The following is a 22709-nucleotide window of genomic DNA, read 5'->3' as shown; positions in this document are numbered from 1 at the left end:
AGGCTACTGTATGTCCTCTCTTCTTTGAGACCTGGCTCTCTTTCCAGCAGACATGCAACTGATTTGGTTTTACTTTTTCACTAAACTGTCACCACAATGGCTTTTTCTGCTAGCCCCCATTTTTCTCTCTCATTGTATTGCTTTTTATTATTATTGATACTTAATATTCTTTTTAGGAATTCCATCTTAATGTCAGTTAATTTTCCAAGTAACTTTTCCTGCTGTGCAATCCTTATCATTGTTCTGAATTTATATAAAATCTCTTCTTTGATACACAAAATATATTTTTGACAAAAGAAACTGTAATTCTTCTTTAAAATTAAAAGCTCCAGTATTCCATATGTTCATGATCTCTTTCTCCAAATGCTCCTAAAAATCCTGGGATTTACTTGACTAAATATTCCCTGTTGGTTAGCTTCTGGTCAAATATCCCCCTTTTTCTTCCCACCTAAAAAAAATGTTGCCTACAAGACTAGCCGGATATTTTCTGAAAAGACCATATTTAGCAGAATTAATATCTTAATTATCAAGAAAATTTAAATATTACAAAGTCCATGCTTCTGCAAATAGTCTTTGGAATTAATTGTTCAGTTGTTTTGGTTGGGTGGGTTTTAACATTTACTGTCATTCGTATTGCTTTTATATGTTCTTCTACTTATGGTAATCCAGATGTTATTTTTAACTTTATTGAATAGTGCAATTGCTATTCCCTTTTTTACTGTTCATGATGAGACTGATCACATCAGATTTCTGTAGTACCTAACAAGCTGTACTTGCCTTCTTGTGATAAGAATTTAAGCTCATCTTATTTTCTATAACGTGAGCATCAGTGAATAGAAAATTAAGGTCATGAATGTCATAATTTCATTTTCTTTCTTTCTGACTCACATTTGATTGTGCAGTTCACAATGTCTGAGCTCTTTAGCTTACTTTTACTCAGTCACTCTCAAAGATCATGGTAGTCACCCTAATTTAGCAAAAACGTTTTTTTTTCCTTGTGAGGTGTTGCTACAGTAATAGAAAGGCTCATATTTCCTTTTCTTTTCTTTTCAAGGTCTCAGATTAGCTACTTATATTTAAAAGATTTTCCCAAAAGACCTCCCCATTAAACTTTTCCAATGAACTACATCAGCTCATGTTAGATGTCCCTGATAGTTCATTTGTTGGCTGCCTTATATCCCGTTTACAGTCTCTGCTTAATCAGGAAACTCATGCTACTGTCACTGTCATTGCTTCAATTAACCTTTTCCTCAGCCTGAATACAGTAAAATATTAGTGATTTTTTTAATTGCAGAGAACTCTTAAGTGTAAAATTAAGGCCAAACTAAACTAAAAGAAAAATGAAATGCACTATTGGTCAATGTAAGTTTGTTAGTGTTTATTACTAAGCACTATGAAGGAGGGACAATCCAAATTTGATTTAAACTCCTTTTTTCTACCTCTTTCTAAATGTGGATTCACCCAGCTTGTGTTTCATTTACTCATGAAGAAAATGATAATTGAAGCTTTCCTATCAGAGCAAATTAAAACCTGGGGGAAGGAAATTTGAACTGGGACTATGCCAGTACAAAGGATTAAATCTTTGAATCTCAATCTGAATTCTTCCAGTGCAGCAACTAATTTATAAATATAAACCAGGAGAAATTCCTACTGTGAGAGCACTCCATTGAGAACTTTAAAATGCTCATACTGCACATGTTAATTAATTGTGTATTGTCTCTGCTAGTCAGCACTATTACACTTGAGATGCACACAGTTGATGCACAAACCCTGCATGGACGGGCTCTAATCTTACAACTGTGCATAGCCACAAGTGCAGCAGAGAATGAGCAATTTGCCTATTGGGTCAGTACTTAGTGTTGCCCTGAGTAAACGATCAGTTACAGATTAAATGGAGATTTGGGAAAGAAATGAAATGAAATGAAACTTGGAATATGTTAGCTTTTGTGCTTGTTTTGTGTTGTGGCCCAGCAGGAGCCGTTGGAGCTGCAACGAGACTCCGACAGTGAGGGGCCTTCTGAGTCAGCTCTGGAAGATGTGGAGGACCCTGGACAGGGTTCCGACTCCGAGCAGGGATCAGAGAGACTGGTTGGCTACCAGGAGGCACCTGAGGCATGGAGCAGTGGTGAAAGCCAAAGGGAGTGTGCTCCTTACGTCATGCCTTGGAGCAGTGGGGAAGAGACAAGGGAGCTAGTCTTGGACGCTCGGCAATCGAGGGCTGATAGACATAGAGAACAACTACGCAGATACAGAAAATAATTGGACCCAGGTGATTGTAATTAGGCTCCTCTCAAGATAGTATTTAAGGAAGGACTTTCCTGGAGGCTGGTTGCAGAGTTCAACTTATCTACCAATGCTGGACAAGCATTCTCGTGCCTGTGTCTTATCTTGGAAGTCTGGATTGCTGCCAAGGTCTAGTCAGTGTATTAATTTACTGTGAATAAACTGTCTAGCAGTATTCTTGTCTTGGAGTGCTTTGGTGTATGAAGAGGGGGGTCAGAACAGTTTTGTATAAAAATTAAAATGGTCTCCTTTTTAAAGATAATATCAAGTTTGACTGGACACTGGGGCCCATTCATATGATAGCTGAACTGATCATGTGGAAAAAATAAAGTTTGCGTGCAGTGAATTTTGAAAAATTTTGGTTGATCTAATGAATTTGGATTTTATATTGTTTTTCTCTCATGATTAATGATTTTATTATTGTTTCTTTAAAGTTGTCTATCAACTGTTCTTTTGAAATCCAATATTCTGCATCCAAGGATTATCCACCAGAAGACAAAGCTTGTATCTAAAATTTTTACAAGGAACCAACTAGGTTCCCAGAGTCTTTACAATGAGTAACTTATAAAATTCAGGAAGGTTCCTTATCCAAGGGAGCAGATAAATCTTAAACAGCATTTTAGTTCATGTGGGACAGATCTTCAAGGATGTTCATATCCTGTCAGTATGATGCCTGCATTACTCATGAATCATGCAACACATGCTCCAGTCCATTTTCCTCACTATTATCTTCTAAAAAGTAAGATTTGTTTCCTGATAGTTTTTGTAATGAATCTTTTTGGAAATTATACCATCTGTGCACTGCTGAATATGTTGTTTTCCAATATTGTTATAAATGTTTGTTAGTTTACTCAGGGTTGCTGCTCAGAAAAATCCCATATTTCCTTTATAAATTTAAATCAGATGGGAAAGTGAGGCTTCTTTTCTTTTTTTTTTAATTTCTTGAATTATGAGAAATTGACTAGATTAAATCATATTCTTCAACTGGAAAATTCACTAAAGAATTGGCAAAATACTAAGAACATAATGAAAAAACATGAGCATCCTGATCTCTATAGACCAGAAGCTGATGAGGAGTCTGTGAAATGCACCTTCTTTGGGACGGTGCAGGCAGAACCTAGGAAGGTATGAACACTTTTTAGTTACATTTTTATAATAAATACATTTCTCCCTGAAAGTTTCACTGCATTGCTTCCATTGTTCATTTGTGTCTATTTTGATGTTGGATTTTTAAAAATGGTTTACATTAATATTACACTAAAAGGAGTTGGGGTGGTAAAATATTTAGGAATTCCTGTTATAAACCTTGGAGAATAGAAAATAATTGTTTCCTTTCATTTAAAAAGAAGATCACATTAAATATTCTGGAACAAAGAAGCAGCTGTTCAAACTCAGGCACCTTAGCAAACAGAACAGTGAATTAAATGCAAATACAACTGCAATTCTAACTTGAAGTTTGAACTTTACTGGCCAACCAAAGACACAAGAGCTGTCTAGAAATGCTGACTTCAGAATACAGAATAACAGAGTTGGAGAGTCTTCTAGTCCAGAGGTCCCTAGCCCTTGGGTGGCGTTCCACTCTCGGGTCTTTACCCATTCAAACTGGGCTGTGGGAGAGGCGGGCGAGTGTGTACATGCATCCTCATTTGCATGAACAGCAGTCAAGTGCATGCCTACATGTTCCATTTGCGCAAGTGGCTGGCATGCATGCCCGTCACTTGCATACATGAACAGCACACTTGCCTGCCACTCACACAGAACCATCCACTCTCACCCTCTCAGCTGGTCCACAAAGCCAGAAAGGTTGGTGACCCCTGTTCTAGTCCAATCCCCTACTCAAGCAGGAAACCCTATACCATTTCAGATAGATGGCTGTTCAGTCTCTTTTTTAAAAAAACCTCTAGTGATGGGGCATACACAACTTCTGAAGGCAAGCCATTCCACTGATTTATTGTTCTCACCATCAGGAAATTTCTCCTTAGTTCAATAGTTTCAGGGTGTATTTATTATGGTCATGTTCTAAACACAGTGGATTTTGTACTAGCCTTTGGTATAATGCTGAACCGTATGTCAATACAGGAAAGAGGATCCAGTGTAGATTCTGCCCCTCTGTTCTTAAGATAATTTTAGTGATTAGAAAATTTAGTTTAGAGTTTTGAAGACCTTCTTGTTTGCTTCCTTGTATATATACTATGACATAATGTTTTAAACTCTAGATTAAGACATAACAAACCCAATTTTAATATTGGAAAGGACCAGAACAAGCTGTTGCAAGCTGTTGAGTAATGACTAAGTCCTAAGAACTATGGTGCTTTTAAAATATATTGCTTTAAAGGTTTCTTTAATCAGATTGCAGTTAAAATGATACCGTCTCTCTGAGTCATTAAACATGTATCAATTTGGATTGCTGATTACTAATGTGAATTGTACCCCAAGGGTAAATACCTATTGAAAATGAACTTTCCTAAACTTGTAAACCTATCAGAGAAAGCTAGCCACAGTCTCATGCATTTGTTAGATACTGTTTTGTTTTCTTCTGCTACATTAATCCAAGATAGAACAACATGTGATGTTGACATTTGTATTCTTTTAAGGATTTTTTTTGCCAGAATTCCTTTTAATTCTCATGCTGCCAGCCAAGTCTAAGAAAAGCTCACTTTAGAGGAAAATGATTTTTTCCCCTTGAGTCGGTAAACTTTCTCATGGAGACAAAGTCAAAGTAGAATCCTGAAAACATTTTATTTCAACCTTTTATCCAACATGGAAACATTTTATTTCAACTTTTAGTTGAAAGGCTCCTTTGCATAGAGCATTGGTTTGCGTGAAACAAACCTACTACACAATTCACTAGACTTGCAATGTTTCCTATCAGTGGGAATTCCAGATGCAGTTTCCCAGGTTTGTAAGCTTCAAATCCTAGAATTCCACTGCCCACATGGTCATTGATGAGAATTCTGAGAGTTGATGCCCACAAACCTGGGAAGTTGCTAAAAAAGCTGGGAAACACTGCACTAAAGAAAGTGAGATCCCCAGAAAATATGTTTTAGAACAGAATGTGATATAATTTGCAGCAAAGACAGCCCCTGAGATAAAATTATTTTGTGGCCCAATGAGAGGAAGTCAGGAAAAGAAATGATAAATGTTTCTTCGTAAATGTTACAAAGTTGATTTTGGGGTACTCAACCAGAAATTTAATCAATTTATTAACAACATTTGGCACGCACTATTGCACTGCTGTGACTATTGTCTTGATTGTTTTTAACCACACATTGCAAACACCCCTGTGTTTCTCCCTCCCTGTCTCACTCAACAATGGAACAATCTTATTTAATACTGTCATTTGTGGCAAACTAGAGCTGCATAGAAACAAATCACAACTAAAATTTCATGGAAGGTTAGTGATCAGAATAACATGGATGATACTATTTATTCCACTTGGGATGAGAGAAAATATACTACAAGTAACCCAGTTGTTTCCCAATTTTGTCCATATCCTAGAGTAGCTTAGAAAAAACAATGGACAACCATCTCTGGCATTTGTGACATTAACTTTTTTAAAAAATCACAGTAGCTATCCTGTAAGTTTGAACTTACGTTTTGGAGAACAATATATATAAATGGATGACAGGATTATTTAGACCGAGGGAAGTGGAAGGTAAGAACTATCTAATTTTCTCTTTGGGCTCTGGTAGAATTAAGGGTTAGATGGTCTTTGTCCACATTGTTCATGCATTTCACTCTATGGGAGCTACTTTCTGTGTAATTGTGGTTCCAACTGGAAATGTTTTATCCGTGTAACGTACATTATAAATATTACTTCATATAATAATGGATCCGCACAGGCAGAGAATATAGCATCATAATATAAACGCATTAGAGGAAAGATATGGGGCAGATCTCCTATGGAGACCTCGAAGTACTTTACATTTTAATATGTATTAATGTAAACAAGTTGTTTCCCTCTTAGAAGTCACACTTGTGTGATTTCATTTATACAACCCATCTGTGAGGGAGGTGGGTGATTTCAAAATTTGATAATAAAATAAAAGAATGTTTCTGACATTATATACAATCTACAATTTTAGGAGAAATACTTAAGGTAAAGTACTTATAGAAATGGAATATTATCTTTGGCTGATTCTATTTTATTGCGAAGTCTGTGGGTCATGGAGATTTTTTGGAATAGAAAAAATATTGTTGATCTAGAGATGCATTCAAACATCAGTTCTAATTTAAAAATCTTTAATACATCATCATCATCATCATTTAAATTATTGTAATTAAGGAGCAAATAAGTATATGTTTTAAATATTTGTAGGAACAGGATTTTTACTGATCAGATTACTTAGCACAGATGCAACTGGATTTCGTAACAACTAGGAAAGTCCCAAATCTCTGAAGTTCTGTAGACTACTTGCTATGTCAGGGCAGCTTTGCTCTAAGCTTATGTGACATGACATTTAACAAAGCCAAAATGTGATATAATTTTTATAATGAAGCCCCATTTGGGGTATGGCTTCAAGCTGCAATAGTGACACATCACTGGATTTTCATAAGCAGCCCTGTGGAATATGGTTCAGCTTTGTTTCCCCATTCCGCTAATATACAGTATTTTATCCTGCTGTGATGGTAAGCTAATTAAAGGATTAAGAACACTTGGAAACACAAATTTCCTAAATATGTTTGATAGATGCCAAGGAGCAGTAATGGAAAGCAGTTGTGCTCTTTCAGGTTTCTGGAAATATCATTGGATATAGCAGAGGTCAATTGGAGTCACTACAACATTTGGAATATATATCATTGGAATGACATATGAAATATTAATTTTGACTAATCCAGTTATGATATAAACCTGTGAATGCTTACCAACCCTTTATCAACTACTTATTCTAAATAGTTTTTTAGTTATGGAAAATAATAATTTTAAAATCCTATTTTCATAGTCTTTAAGATGGCTCAGCTAAATTTCAAGGGATAGCTTTCCTGTGTCGTGAATAGTGATTTGTCTCTATTACAGTTACCAATCCAGTTTTCTAATCCCCAAATTCATAAACCTTACCAGATATTTTGGTGCATATGCCAATGAAGAAGTTTGCCCACCATTCACATACTCTTTATGAGTCTACAAATAATAGCCTTTCCTAACGAAGCTAAGTTTCTAAGTGTTGTCAAAACCTTTAAAAATTGGATGACATACTTCTTTTTAGGTATTGAAAGCTTACCATTTTTGCAGACTGGACAACACTGTTCTGGCTCATACACTGGGTTGACACATTCAGGCACAGCGCAATCTGCTACAACACAGTGAACTTCATTGCTGGGCTCACAACGGCACCATTCACATGGCGAGGGCTGGGAACAAAGCTCAAATTAGCCCATTTCAACCCTTCTGGTAGTTCAATAAACAAAATATACTCTAATCTTGAGTTATACATTTCATTTAACTTTTTCATTGCACATATCTGGATAATACAGTGTATGCATACTGTATAATGTTAAAAATGGCCTTCATTTTATAGATAACTGTTGGGGTTAACACTTACTTATAAAAGATTTTTCCTAAAGCTCCATAGCAATCTTTGATCCTGCTGCCTTTTGTGGTCATGGAAGCTTCTGACTAGTTAAAGGCCTGGGAGTTCACATTATTGGGGACCAAACTTGGTTTTATTGCTTGTGTTTTAACACCTGAAAGCTGCCACTGTTCCCCTGCAACTGGCAGGAATGCCATGCTGCCCCCAATTAGACATTTTTGGTGACATTGAGTTTCAAAACTAATACTCCCAGATCGATGAATTTATCAAGCCCTTCTATGTTTGTGGCTGTAAGCACATCTTTCAGGAATTAATTTCACTGACTAATTGTGTACTATATGAAGAAGTACTTTGGTCTATTTGAAATCTTTTAAGAAACAATTTTGGACCTAGCATTCTGAGAGAAGAAACAAAACTTTCATTTCCATCCATTTTCTCCACATCATGTGTCATTATATACACTTTGATCATGTCCCCACAGTTAGTCTAAGATGATATAGAGAGTCTACAGAATCTTCTTCAAGGAGCTCTGTAATTCTGTAAATAACTCCCCAACACTGATCACTCCAAGTTCACAAGGAACCACGGAGCCAAAGCTCTTTTTCATTGGAACTATGTTTTTATAAGTGCAGAGAGAATGCTGCTTTCACCAAAATCACTGCAAAGGCTTTCAAAGAACAGCTTTAAAAATGGCAATTACAAACTTTTCAATAAAAAAGGATGAAGGTTTAAGCTGTTTATTATTTATTATTAATTAATTAAATCTTTTAAAGGAAGTAGCATAAAAGATTTCTTAGAAACTTGTGCTGCAGTTGTCCAAATATATTTATTTTAAACCTTGGTTTCTAAAGTCCCCATAATTTTGCTGACTTTCAGAACACAGTTCTAATTAATTTCTTTATTTTGAAAAGTGGATTTAATTTAGCAGTTTCATGAATCTGAATGTTGTAAGGAGGGTATTCTTTAGAGATCCCTAATGCCTTCACTTTCTTTTGTTAGGAATGTGAAATCAATCAGTTTAAGCTTGCAAGAATACAAGATTATAAAAGGAAAAATCCTTTATAACTTCATTACTCTAATATATAGGGAAAGAATGGAAAAATTGAACTACAATGGAAAGAAGTATAAAAAAGTGAAAGCAAAAAGCATAACATTATATACATATGTAAAATGATACACTTCAAGATTAAACCATGGTTTGGTGGAAAATTTTAGATTTTTCTCCATCTGGGTGTGATACAAGCTACAATAGGTAGAGGAAACATATTTCATTATTCCAAGTTTTAAAATTGGGTGGCATTAAAAAAAAGCTATACTCCATGAAGTATAAATCTATATTTCTTCATATATTGTTAAGCCTAAATTTTGAAGAGATAATGATATTTCTGCTCATGAATATTAACAAAGGAGAGGAGAAATAAAGACAATGGATTGGCAGCAACGTAATAATAATGTTTTTCTTCCTTATGTTAAAATTCAGATTTTGTTCTTTCCTTTTTGGGGAAATGACAGCTTACACTGTATCTTTTGTTTGTACACGTGTACAATCTTCTATTAACATGGGTTTGGAATCGTTTTGCAGTATATGTTTGTCCATACATGTTTTAGAGGCAACCACAAGACAGTTATTATTACCTGAACATTGCAATGGGTTGTTATAACTATTGGAAGAAAACACCATTACACATAAAATCTTATTGGGGGGAAATGATGACTCTGCTACATCCAAAGACCAGGGATATGAGTCCCCCTACCCTTCAAATGTTTTTTTTTCCATAACAAGGCATAGTATGTCATGCCATGACATGCCTCCCTTTAAAAATGGAGGTAATTATGTATGACAGGATAGCCCCAGGAACATTAAGGATTTTTCTAAAAGAATGTTTTGAAATATTTTAACTGAATAGACATCTTTGTATTTCATAATATAGCAGCCAACAGAATTCCTTTGCTTTACTTTGAATAAAAAGCAGGGATTACTATCTGAATTCTCTTGAATAAAAACATATAAGCAAGTCTCCAAATTGCACTATGTAATCCATACAACTAGTTTAAAGGAATGCTTTCCAAAATAATGAACCCTAGAACTAAATATCTCAATTTTTGAAAGAATGGCTTTGTTCTGTTTGCTGATTGCTAATTGTGCAAGTAGGCTATTTCCAAAGACCAAGCCTCAACTTTTCCTTTTGATAATGCTCTGCTAATCATTATTCTTCTATGTAAGCATTCAGGAGAAGACCTTTATTTTTCATTAGAAATTCTGAATGGTTTTGCAAACTAATCCTGAATTCGTGCAAGCAAAAAGACTTCCAATTCATTTCAGAAATGCTCTCAGTTTCTCATGAATTGGTCCCCTAAAACCTCATGTCAACCCTAAAATTAGCTGCAGTATTTAAAGCTTCTCCAACTTTTTCTCACTGTTAAGCAGTTTGCAATCCTTATTTTCACTTAGTTTCCATGTAACTCTTACAGTTCAGATAAATATTTGTTCTCCTTGTATTAAAAGCAAATTCTATAAAAAGCAAATTCTTACTCAGTTGTCATTCCATCTTCATGGAGCTTCTGCTTTTTAATTCATTTATTTGTTTTTGCTTTTGAGCAATGATAAGGAAGCAATAAGCTGGTCTATGACTATAATAACAATTGATTTTTACAGAAGCAAAAATAATATTTTGTCAAAGAATCGACAAAGGAATTATTTTATTACACAGTTTGATGACTATGTCCCTCAAATATTTTAAGCTAGTTATTGTTTTATAATGCAAGAGATTTTGCTTATTTGCCTGTCCCATAGGATCTGCTTTTCACTCACATATAACACCTAATTCTTTGAAAATATCAGGAGATGTACCAATCCTTTACAGTAAGGCTCTGGCCTAGTTGTTATATATTGCAGGTAGAAAGACAATGACAAAAACAATAACACCAAATGACTTTGCTCTGAGTGTGGAACGTGCTGGAATCTCTAGCATGTATACACTATTGAAAGAGTGATGTCTACGCTGGCTTGGGCATGTCGTGAGAATGACTGATGGTCGGATTCCAAAAGATCTCCTGTATGGAGAATTAGTGCAGGGAAAGCACCCCAGAGGAAAACCACAGCTGCAATATAAGGATATCTGCAAGGAGGATCTAAAGGCCATGGGAATGGACATTAATAGCTGGGAAACCTTAACCTCTGATCGTTCAGCTTGGAGGCTAAAGATGCAGCATGGCTTTCTCCAATTCGAAGAGACACTTGTTCAGCAGGCTGAGGCAAAGAGGCAGTCCCAGAACCAGAGAAATCTGGGGGCTGGGCAAGGGACAGAATGTATTTACCCTCAGTGTGGAAGGGATTGCCACTCCCAAATTGGACTTTTTAGCCACCTCAGATGCTGCGTTAGGACCTCTTTCCAGAGCATGATACTATAGTCTTCTGAGACTGAAGGACACTAATGAATTTCTTATCAACCATTGCCAACATTTTCATGCCTTTTGTGAAAAAATAGTGCAAATCCTTCGAGAACCATGAAGGCAGGAGAATGTTTCTCTCAAAAGGTTTCATATACTATATAGATAAGCAAGAACCATTAAGACTGCACACTAAATAACCTTCTTAGAAATACATATTCTATTGATTGTATCCTGAACCAGGCAAGGAGGCTGGCAAAGAACAGAAAGAACCTTTAGGTAAACAGAGTTCAAGTACCCTTGTCTTCCATATCCCTGTCTAAACAAAGAGCACAAAAGATCTGTTATCAGAAAAAGAATGGAGGATTTAAACCCTGAAGGATGACATACACAATATATATCCCCTTACTCACACCAAGCTGGATTTTCAGATTCTGTAGTAGTTCTGTAGATATATCTACACTGGCTTTAACTAACTGATGAGTCCTTGAAGATTCTGCTATTAGCTAGTAACTTGGTATAGGGCAGCGGTTCTCAAATAGTGGGGCGCGCCCCCCTGGGGGGGCGCGAGGCTCCGTAAAGGGGGGGCGCGAAGGCTCCCTTTCCATCTGGGTGCAACGGCGGCGGCGGCGGCAGCGTGGGCGAGGCATAATATATCCCGCCTGGAAGTGGCAGCACTTCGGACTGTGGATTTTCATTGGAGCCGCGGGCTGGAGCTGTGCAAGAAGCCTGCTCGGGCGGGGGTGAGAGGGAGGGAAGCATGGCTGTCCCAGGCTTCCCTCCCTTCCACCCCCCCCAGCCCAAGCAGACTTTTTGCACAGCTCCAGCCCGCGGCTCTGATGAGTCTCTGAGCAGTCCCCAGCGCTGCCACTTCAAGCCGGGATATATTCTGCCATGCCCTCGGCGGCGTCTTTATGCAGGTAGCTCGCCTCCCCGCCAGCATTCCGTCTGGAAGCGGAAGCGCAACAGCCGCTGTTGGGGAAGGGACAAAGGGGCGGCGGTCGCCCGATCTTGCCACCGCCACCCCTTCGCCCCTGGTAACGGCGACTGTTGTGCTGCTGCTTCCAGCTGGGATGCTGGAGGAGCTGCTGGCAGGGAGGGAGGGAAGAAGGGGAGGAGGGAGTAAGGATATACAAGCAAGAGGGAAAGAGGAAAGAAGGCAAGCAGGCAGGAAGGAGGCAGAAGGAAGGAGGGAAGAATGGAACTGGAAGGGAGGCAGGGAAGGAGGGAGGGAGAAAGGAAGGATAGGAGGATAGGGAAAGAGGAAAGAAGGCAGGCAGGCAGGGGGAAAGAGGAAGGAGGGAACTGGAAGGGAGGCAGGAAGGAAGGGAAGGAGGAAGGGAGGGTGGAAGGAAGGATAGACAAGTAAGAGGGAAAGAGGAAAGAAGGCAAGCAGGCAGGAAGGAGGCAGAAGGAAGGAGGGAAGAATGGAACTGGAAGGGAGGCAGGGAAGGAGGGAGGGAGAAAGGAAGGATAGGAGGATAGGGAAAGAGGAAAGAAGGCAGGTAGGCAGAAGGGAGGGAGGTGCAAGGAAGGAAGGAAGCATAGATAAGCAGGAGGGAAAGAAGGCAGGCAGGCAGGGGGAAAGAGGAAGGAGGGAACTGGAAGGGAGGCAGGAAGGAAGGGAAGGAGGAAGGGAGGGTGGAAGGAAGGATAGACAAGTAAGAGGGAAAGAGGAAAGAAGGCAAGCAGGCAGGAAGGAGGCAGAAGGAAGGAGGGAAGAATGGAACTGGAAGGGAGGCAGGGAAGGAGGGAGGGAGAAAGGAAGGATAGGAGGATAGGGAAAGAGGAAAGAAGGCAGGCAGGCAGAAGGGAGGGGGGTGCAAGGAAGGAAGGAAGCATAGATAAGCAGGAGGAAAAGAAGGCAGGCAGGCAGGGGGAAAGAGGAAGGAGGGAACTGGAAGGGAGGCAGGAAGGAAGGGAAGGAGGAAGGGAGGGTGGAAGGAAGGATAGACAAGTAAGAGGGAAAGAGGAAAGAAAGCATGTGACTACGGTGGGAGACGAGGAAAGACCGGTGTGCTATGTTATGCAGAGGTGTACTTATAACAATTTTATAGACAAATTATACTATTTACAGTCGAGCGGGGGGGAGGGGGGCGCGAAATGTTTTCTTCTTCCTAGGGGGGGCATGACAGAAAATAATTGAGAAGCACTGGTATAGGGGATCATGAAGCAGACTACTAATGGTTTTCAAGATTTTCTATCTCTGATTTGGTTCCCATTACATAACTTTCAATGTTAAGGTGATGCTAGTTGATTGAGAGGGCCATCAAAATTCATTTCTCATTGAGCACTGAATAATGCATAACCCAAGAGTAATTAATTATGGAGTCTAAACATAGAGCATTTTTATCTGTATCTCAAGAGCTGATGGAATTTCATATTAATCCTCTGACAAATGAATCCTCCTTTTACAAATAGGAATATTAGTCTGATCTTGGGCAAGTCACCCAGAGATAAGCCTTGAAATGTTGGAAATGCCACCAGACACCGGAGTCATATTATCATATGCTGTGGACATGTGTAAAAGCCAAAAAATATTGATAAAAATATGTACATGGTTGGAGATAATACAACAGCATATTGATCTGAAACCTGAATTATTTTTCTTGGGGATTTTACCAGAAACTTACAGTAAAGAAAATGTATACTTCAGTGGTGGGTACCTATCGGTTCTGACTAGTTCAGCTGAACTGGTAGTGGTTTGGCAGTCTGGGCCATTGGAACCGGTAGTGATCCAGGCCTGCCACTGGTTCTCCGGGCGGCGCCATAGGCTCCTCCATCTTGTTTTTTGCTTCTACACATGCAAAGAACAATGTTATTGCACTGAGCATGCGTGCGAAGCACGTCCGTTTACGTGGCGCACACACCCACAAACGAACCAGCAGTAGTGACTGCCAGAACCCACCCCTGGTATACTTGATAATTCACATAATAATTGCAGCTAGGACTGTATTTGCACAAAAATATTAGGAATATTAGGAATACATGAAAAGCATTATACTTATAGCACAAACATTTGTTAATATAATTGACTGAAACCTTTTAATGGAGACTTAGCAAGGGAGCAGATGTTTGATATTTCTAAAACAAATGTTCTCATAATTAATTGGTCATTAGTGTTTGACAAGGTTATTAAGACAGCTATTAGCTAGAAGATGGGAGTGTTAGTTGCAACAATCAAAACTAGATTTTATTATACTCATCTGAAAACAACAGCTCTTCATACTAAACACAATAAAGCACAGATGTTTCATTTGTCAGGTAGGATATGCATTTTTCATATTGAAAGCTAATCTGTATTTTTTCCATTCTATATCAAAACTTATAAAACATATTTTGTAAACATATTTTTTTTATTTTGACTCAAACTACTTAGTTATGTAGTTGATACTAGCTATTTTTCTATTTCATTTAAGAATAATGAATATGACTTGTTTATGTACTATCTGTAAGATAGTGTATAAACTACTGCTGCTGCTAGCTGCTGATTCAGTTCTACAGAGGAATTATTGAGTTTGTCATCTGCACCTCTATAACTGTCTGGTTTGGCTTTGCAACCAAACAAGACAGACACAGACTTCAACAGATAATTAGAACTGCAGAAAAAATAATTGCTATCAACCTGCCTTCCATCGAGGACCTGTATACTGCACGACTCAAAAAGAGAGCTGTGAAAATATCTATAGACTCCTCACATCCTGGACATAAATTGTTTCAACTTCTATCCTCAAAACGACACTATAGGGCACTGCACCCCAGAGCAACTAGACACAAGAACAGTTTTCCCCCAAATGCCATCACTCTGCTAAACAACTAATTCCCACAACACTGTCAAACTATTTACTAAGACTGCATTACTATTATTCTTCCCATCCTTCCTATTACCTGTCTCCTCCTACTCATGACTATAACCATGTTGCTTGTATTTTTATGATTTATATTGTTCTATTTGTTTCCTAGTATGATTTGATTGCTTATTAGTAACCTATGACTATCACTAAATGTATTTTATAATTCTTGATAAATGTATTTTTTCTTTTTCTTTTCTTTTTTCTTTTTATGTACACTGAGAGCATATCTAACAAAGACAAATTACTTGTGTGTCCAATCACACTTGGCCAATAAAGAATTCTATTATATTCTAAAAAAAATGAGTAAATGGTGTTTGAGCAGGTAGATAGTGGGGATATAAATTATATGAATGATACTAAACCACATAAAATGGGAATGTGTTGACCATGTGTTGACGAGATGTGTCTTTGATTACTCCATGCAAATAGCTAGCAATAAAAGATATATGCAGCTTACAACTGCATTTGGAAAAAAATCTGGAACTTATTATTTTTTGCTTTCAAAATTAAGATGAAAAACATGGATGTGTATGTAAACATAAAATCAGAATGTGTCTATTATTCTTAGCTGCTCTTGAAAATAAACTGCATTCCTTGAGATTCTCTCTCAGGTAAGCTGCCATGCATCAACTCCTGTTTAATATTGCACATTCATGTTTGGGTAACTTTATGGCAGAATATTCAGTTAAGATTTCTCCACCTGAGCACTGAAATGTTTGTCTTATGCCAGCTGCCTGTATATGATGATAGGAACTATTTTTCTGATAAGTCTTGCCACCACAATTCTGATTAGAATCTAAACCTAGAGTTTACAATTTTGACTTGATCAGCAAGCAGGTATGAATAAGAAAGAATGCTAACAAGTCATTTGAATACAATTTCCACCATTATTACTATCAATGGAATCATGTTGTGGCTATTTCCACAAAATTACGAACTCATTCTAATTAGTTTAACTTTAATCTCATTATTGACAACTTAAACTTTGGACTGGGGGAAAACATACTGTTAAAAGAGTCCTATTTTAAAACAAAAGCTGAGATCAAACAATTCTATTCATCCTACTGGCTAATTTTGCAGAAGTGCTTAATCTTGCTGGGAAAAGCAGTGCCAGTTCCCCACTTATGGGAGGTGTAGTGGGTGCTGAGCCTGGTAGGTCCTGCTTTTCTGTGGCAAGTCCTGATCCTCTGGAATAGCTTCCCATTGAAAGTTATATTAGTTCAACTTTAGCTATCATCCAAAAGCAATTGACACTATACCTGAGAGTATTGGGGACTTGACACCCCTTTGTGGATTATCTGTCTCATTTCCCCCTCTATTGTTGCAGAAATGAAGCTGAATGGGGACTATTACTGTATATTAATAAAACAGCTCACTGAGTAAGAGAAGAAAGTCAGAATAGGGTTGGAAGGACCTTGGAGTTCTTCTAGTCCAACCCCCTGCTCAGGCAGGAGACCCTAGACCAGTGATGGCGAACCTTTTTTGGCTCGTGTGCCACAAGTGGGGGGAGCGCAGGGGGGTTGAGTGCGGGCGTGCCACACCCATAATGCAACGCGCCCCCCCCCGTGCGTATGCGTGCACAATGCGCGACCCCCCCATTTCTACATGCTTTTTTTGCCCTCCCCAGGCTCCAGGGGCTTTATAGGAGCCTGGGGAGGGCGAAAAGAGCCTCCCCCGACCCCCCGGAGGCCCTCCGGAGGCTTCAGGGACCATCCGGAGGCTTCCCTGAAGCCTTCGGAGCGCTTAAAACCACCCTCCGAGCAAACCAGAAGTGACTTCCGGTTTGCTCGGAGGGTGGTTTTAAGCGCTCCGAAGGCATCAGGGAAGCCTCGGACGGTCCCTGAAGTCTTCGGAGCGCTTAAAACCACCCTCTGAGCAACCTGGAAGTCACTTCCGGTTTGCTCGGAGGGTGGTTTTAAGCGCTCCGAAGTCATCAGGGGCGGTCCCTGAAGTCTCCGGGGGGGCGGGGGAGGCTCTTTTCGCCCTCCCCAGGCTCCTATAAAGCCTCTGGAGCCTGGGGAAGGCGAAAAATAGCTTTTAAAAAGGTGAATTCAGCTGACAGGGCAGCGCCTCGCGTGCCCTGACAAATGGCTCCGCGTGCCACTTGTGGCACGCGTGTCATAGGTTCGCCATCACGGCCCTAGACCCTATATCATTTCAGACAACTCGTTGTCCAATCTTTTCTTTAAAAGATGGAGGCTCTTTTGTGAGGACACCCTAACAAGTTGTCCAAATTCCAAATGTGCCAATTGCCTATGTTCTAGCTGAAGGAATTCCAGTACATTGATACATTGGTACTCAACTGTTTTGACACTCATCGAATTTGAGTCTCAATGCATTTTGTAAACATTTTGTCCCAGTTCTCATCATATGTTTGGTACTCAATGCACAAGCTAGAACTTGTGCAGTGTTGACTGCCTTGTGACTCATTACATTATTCCTTATGGGAGAAATTTGTTTGGTATTAATTGTTTTTGGTACTTCTCGCACCTCCTGGAACCAATTAATGATGAGTACTGAAGTACCACTATAGTTCTCAAAACCATTTTTTCCTGTTGAACACAGTTGTTTGATTCCTATCAATCTCTGTTCAGCTACTTACTTCTCTTAGGTAAATAATTGTGCATAGACTGACCATGGACTGAACTAATTTTTCAGTTTGTTCCTCATAGTTGTAGAAAATTATTAGCTTGCTTCGTAGATTGGGCAATCCTATTATAGTATTCTTAATTTATATTGCAGAATCTTGCTCTGAGTTGCCAGAACTACAAAATGAAAGGAGGAATTGTAAATTCACAGTTCCCACTTCGGTATGATTTGAAATTAATCATCTCATGTTGAAAACAGATCCTTGAAATGTATAAAATTTATTCCTTTTTTATTATTGCCTAGAAATATCTGAGATTCAATTATTGCTTTATGACTGGGCTTCTTGGAGCCAAGTTGCCAACCGATTATGCAATGTCCTTCTTGCCTGACATACACTTTCCCCTTGCCCTCTCTTCCAACTAAAATGGCCAGAGGGTGCAGAGGTTGATCTCTCTGTGAAAATCCAGGAGGGTAGTTAACATAAAGCAGCCCTCAAACTTGTCCCAATGCAAGTGATAAGCTCATGTAAGTCTATAAGTTACTTTTGTTTGGATTAGTTTATTTTGTAATCTATTTATAAGTAGATTCTAGGCCATGATTGGAATATTTTGAGGGTACCTGCATCTCCCAACCCTTTACAGCCCTGAACCTAGGGAAGGTCTCTTGCATGCAAGAATTTCTCAGTTGCTGCTTTAGTTGTGTCTCTTTTGCCTTGTCTCTCAAGGCCATTCCCACCTATCATTACTGGAAGGGGCCATTATATAGCTATGGCAATTTATGCTGTAGCATCTCAAATTGCAAACTGAAATGGATTTATTATTTAAAAAGGTGATTCCTTATCCTCTATGGAGAACCTCATGTGAACAAATTGCCACATCAAAACAACAGCATTCAGCCATGCTTTTATGGAGCTACTGTTATGCAAATAGCATATATGAATTCACACATTCAAACTTTCATGACAAGGTCTTCATAGCAATGTTCCAAACAATTCAACCAATAGTGTTTAATAATTCTCTAATAATAACGGGAAGGGCTGAACAATTTCCACTAGAACAGACCATCAGAGCTGACTGGAAATTTGAAAAAAGATATTTGAAATATCCTAAAGCAGATTTTTTTTCATACACATAAGAATTCCTGATTATTCCATATTATGATGTATGGAGAAAGAGAAAATATTGTTCTTACCAATTTTCATTTATTGTAATAAAATATGCTTAGCTGTCTTATGAAATTTTATTTCATCAAAATATTTTTTTTATTTATTAAATTATTTTCATCTCCCTGAAGTTTTTTTTTTTTTTGGGGATTTCATATGGGAGTAGTACATGGTTTACAACACACTATGCTTTGGAAATACTTTTCACATTTCTCAATGACAGAACCATGTTAGTAAGAACTGCAGCATCTTGGAATAAGCTTGCTTAAGAAATAGAGAAGACAAAATCACCCTTCCCCAATGATTCTACTGACAAGGAACAGCTGAGGAACAAAGCAATCTGGAATAAGATAGGGCATGGAATTATAAGTTTCTTACAATCTTTCTAGCATCTTAATTAAACTTGCCTAAATTGTGCCCACAATTTGCGAATTTATTGATCATGAATATTTTTCTGCAATGACTCTTATGACTAAAATAGCAGTTTTCTGCTTATTATCCTGATTAAAAGAGCAAAGAGCTGCCATAACAGATGACCTTTAAAATAATACATAATTGATAGTAAATACCAGATGTTATTAACCTAAAATATGTCTTTAGATAGAGAACAAGGTGAAGAATGTAAGGGCCATATTGGCAGCATCACTAAAAACATTCAAGCTTTGGAAAGAAAGTCTTGGAGAACTATGCTTAACAAACCCTTGAACAAGAATCATTTTGGGCAGGAATCCATATGAAAGCATGCATGACACAGTCTTGTCCATTTTGTTGGAATACTTCAGTGAAAGAAAATGTGCTTTTCTATAAATTAATCTTTTATTGCTACTTTGACATGACAGAGAATCATTTCACTTTCCTCATGTGACATCCATTCAGATATTTGAAGACTACTGTCACAGTGTCACATCCTTCCTGAAGCTTCTCAAGACTAGGCATTCTAATTCCTGCAATCTCCTCTCATGGGACTTAATATCTAGTCCCCTGGATCTTATTCCTTGGCCATTTCTAAGTGTGTTCCATGCAGCCTGAATTCTTCCAAAAGCCTAGTGTCTAGAACTTAACATAGTATTTGGGATCTGGTCAATGAAAATAAAATGGAGCAACTTTTTTCATAATTTTAAAACTATATTTCTGTTACAATATGTATAACATTACATTTTCCTTTTTTGAAGCAATGACACATTGCAGACACTTAGCTTGTTATTAATAAAATATTTTTCAGAAGTATTATTACTGGGCCAGACATCCCTTGTTGCACATTATACATTTTGTTTGCTTCAGTGAACGACTTTGTACTTCTCTTGTTAAGTTTCAGTCAGCCAAACAGCTAAAGCAGTGCCTATATTATATTCCTGAGATGCACGAAACAAGAAGTCTAACATATTTTTAGAAGAAATATTTGGACTGACATACTTCTTTGATTTAATTCATAGCTCTGGGCTTTATTTCATCCAAGGATTTTGATCAGAAAAGTATACAATTAAAACATTGGTTTAAATGGAAATCCTACAACTGGATATTTATGAAGTAAAATTGGTAATTGTGTTTCCTTTTCATATCCTATTTTTGTCTGGCCTGAATGATATCCATTAACTAGCATGGCAGTCACCAACTACTTACATAAATTACAATTAATGTTATAATGACTTTGGGAAAAATCTATGTAAATCCTGATTAATATAGCATTTGACATTGTCTGTAAATAATCAACCAAATGATTACATCAATAAGCATTGTTTGGTCTTACCTTAAACTCCTCTAGGATTTTGTAACTTTTCTCATGGTATTCACAAAAGTTCTTCACTTCTTTGCATTCTGGACAGCATCCATTGTGTTCTACTTTAGTACACTTTGGGTGGATTTTGGGGCATTCTGGTTGATCACAAATAGGCCCATCCTCGGTACAAACACATGGACAGTTGGAGTGTCCAGGGAAAAACCGCTCCCCAAGTTTGTATACAAAACCACTGTCATCTACACATCCTTTCCCCCGATAGTCATCAAAAATCAGATTATTATCATTATTTGAAACCTGATCACCTTCATCAGCAGGGTAGTCTTCATGATTGAAAGCAGCTGGGGTGACCAAAGAAGGAATTAGCAACAGAAATATGTAGGCTTCATGAATATGAAGAGCCATTCCCCCTCCTGAGCTTCTGAGAATGGTGCTTATATCAGATATGTATGGATGCTTCCATGGAGAGGCCAATGTGATGCACTGAAAACATATATATAAAAAAGAAATTGAATTTCCCCCCAAAAAATACATTTCCCCCTACTCCTTTGTGACCCTTCCCTCAGCCAGTCTTTAGCTCATTAGAAATCCCATCTTCTATCAACTCTTAAGACAGCAAAGTAAACCAATTCATATTTCCATCCTGTTAACCAACAGGAAAACATGCACATAACCTGAATAGTCTTCAAGTTGCACAGGCTCTTTTCTGTTGCAAGGAATTGTTGATTCACCTTCATTTCATTGGCATGTGCCCTGTGCATTTCAATATTTTAGTTTAAAAGTAAAATAGAACAATATTCTCACCAAATTAAAGCAATAATGCAAAAAAAAAATCCCTTGCCATATTTTTGATTCCTTCATATGACTCATTGTTGTAAATAGAAAACTATGAGAAAATGTTATTCACATTTGGTCATTTTGCCTGTTTGTTAAATAAGATGAAGATAAGTTGCTGCATCTTTATATTAGCCAGGATCTTATCTATTTACCATGTTGAATATTTAAATTGTAAACAACTGCAAATCAAACTTATTTTATTGGATGACTTGCAACATTTATTACTTACAGATATAGTTATTTTTGTTTTGCTAAATTGCTATAAATGATTCTTTCAAGGATGGGACTAAAAGCAAATATATTGATTCCAACCCAGGTCAAGCGTCCAACATCATTCAAAATATGTGTTTTTGTGAAAAATAAAATTAAAAGAGCCTTTGCATTTTAAAGAGCCTTTACAATCAAATTATATTTAGGATACTAGGAGATTTAATCATTTAAGATTGTAGAATTTTTACACTGTATACTGTAATCTGTCCTTAAAACTGGTTCATGCTGGCTTTTTCTTAGCAAGACCTCCATTGTGCTCTCCAGGAGATTGACGTCACATCAAGATCCAGTAGTAGTTGCCCATATATATCTGTGCTTATACTTGTATCTGCCAGTTTATTTTTCTTCTGCTTTTACATTTTCTGTCTCTTTTTTAGGTTTCAGAAATGGCATTTCAGCAAATTGTTACAAATGTGATACCTTACTCACCCAATTCAAAGCCAGTAGGTGTACAGAATTTCTCAGTAGGCCATGTCACTTCATTTTCTTATCCATCCATATGTGCATGGAGAACCCATAATTCACACCATATGTTTAATTTGAAATTGCAGAAAGCCTTGCTGCTTTGTTAGACATTACTTCTATTACTTCTCCTGTTTTCCTATTGATAATGCACCCCACACATTGGTACATTGCTCTTACTCTGGCATAGCTCCTCTAACCAAAGATTTGAAGATATGATAGGGTTTCCCCTTTTTTATGAATTTTGACAGTAAAATATCTTATAATGAAATAATTTCTAATGCAATTTATAATAAAATGCTGTAGTGTCAAGTTATATTTTGACTAATTGCATATAAAACACGTAACTACAAATTAAACAATAGCCTTGTCTATTGTGCTTGTCTGATACTATGGAATCAAATGGATTAGTAATTAATATTATACCAGTGTGCAGATTCCAATAGCAATAGAATTATGGTTCTCATAGAAATAAATGCAAAATGTATGTACATTATTTATATATTTTTATTGATTTATATATTATTTCACTGCACAACAGAAATGACTCAGAGAATAGGCAATCTTTGTATCCTACAGAACTAGTAAAATAATTT

At 37.6% G+C, this 22709-nt stretch overlaps 1 protein-coding gene across 2 annotated transcripts in view; it reads right to left on the bottom strand.

Moving 5' to 3' along the window:
* VWC2L (von Willebrand factor C domain containing 2 like) overlaps window positions 1-22709 on the bottom strand; it is an 84985-nt gene that overhangs the window by 61010 nt on the left and 1266 nt on the right. For both annotated transcript variants that reach the window (XM_081967114.1, XM_081967115.1), the window contains exons 2-3: window positions 20557-21027; window positions 7506-7635 (exon numbers count right to left, since the gene is read on the bottom strand). In XM_081967114.1, the coding sequence (XP_081823240.1) occupies window positions 7506-7635; window positions 20557-20949 (523 nt within the window). In that variant the 5' untranslated portion in view covers window positions 20950-21027. The remainder of the gene's footprint in view (window positions 1-7505; window positions 7636-20556; window positions 21028-22709) is intronic.

This window comes from Natrix helvetica, assembly GCF_964273705.1.
Source record: "Natrix helvetica genome assembly, chromosome: 1".
Taxonomy (NCBI): Eukaryota; Metazoa; Chordata; class Lepidosauria; order Squamata; family Natricidae; genus Natrix; species Natrix helvetica.
The sequence above is the reverse complement of the archived record's forward strand: the minus strand, read 5'-3'. Positions and strand labels throughout refer to the sequence as shown.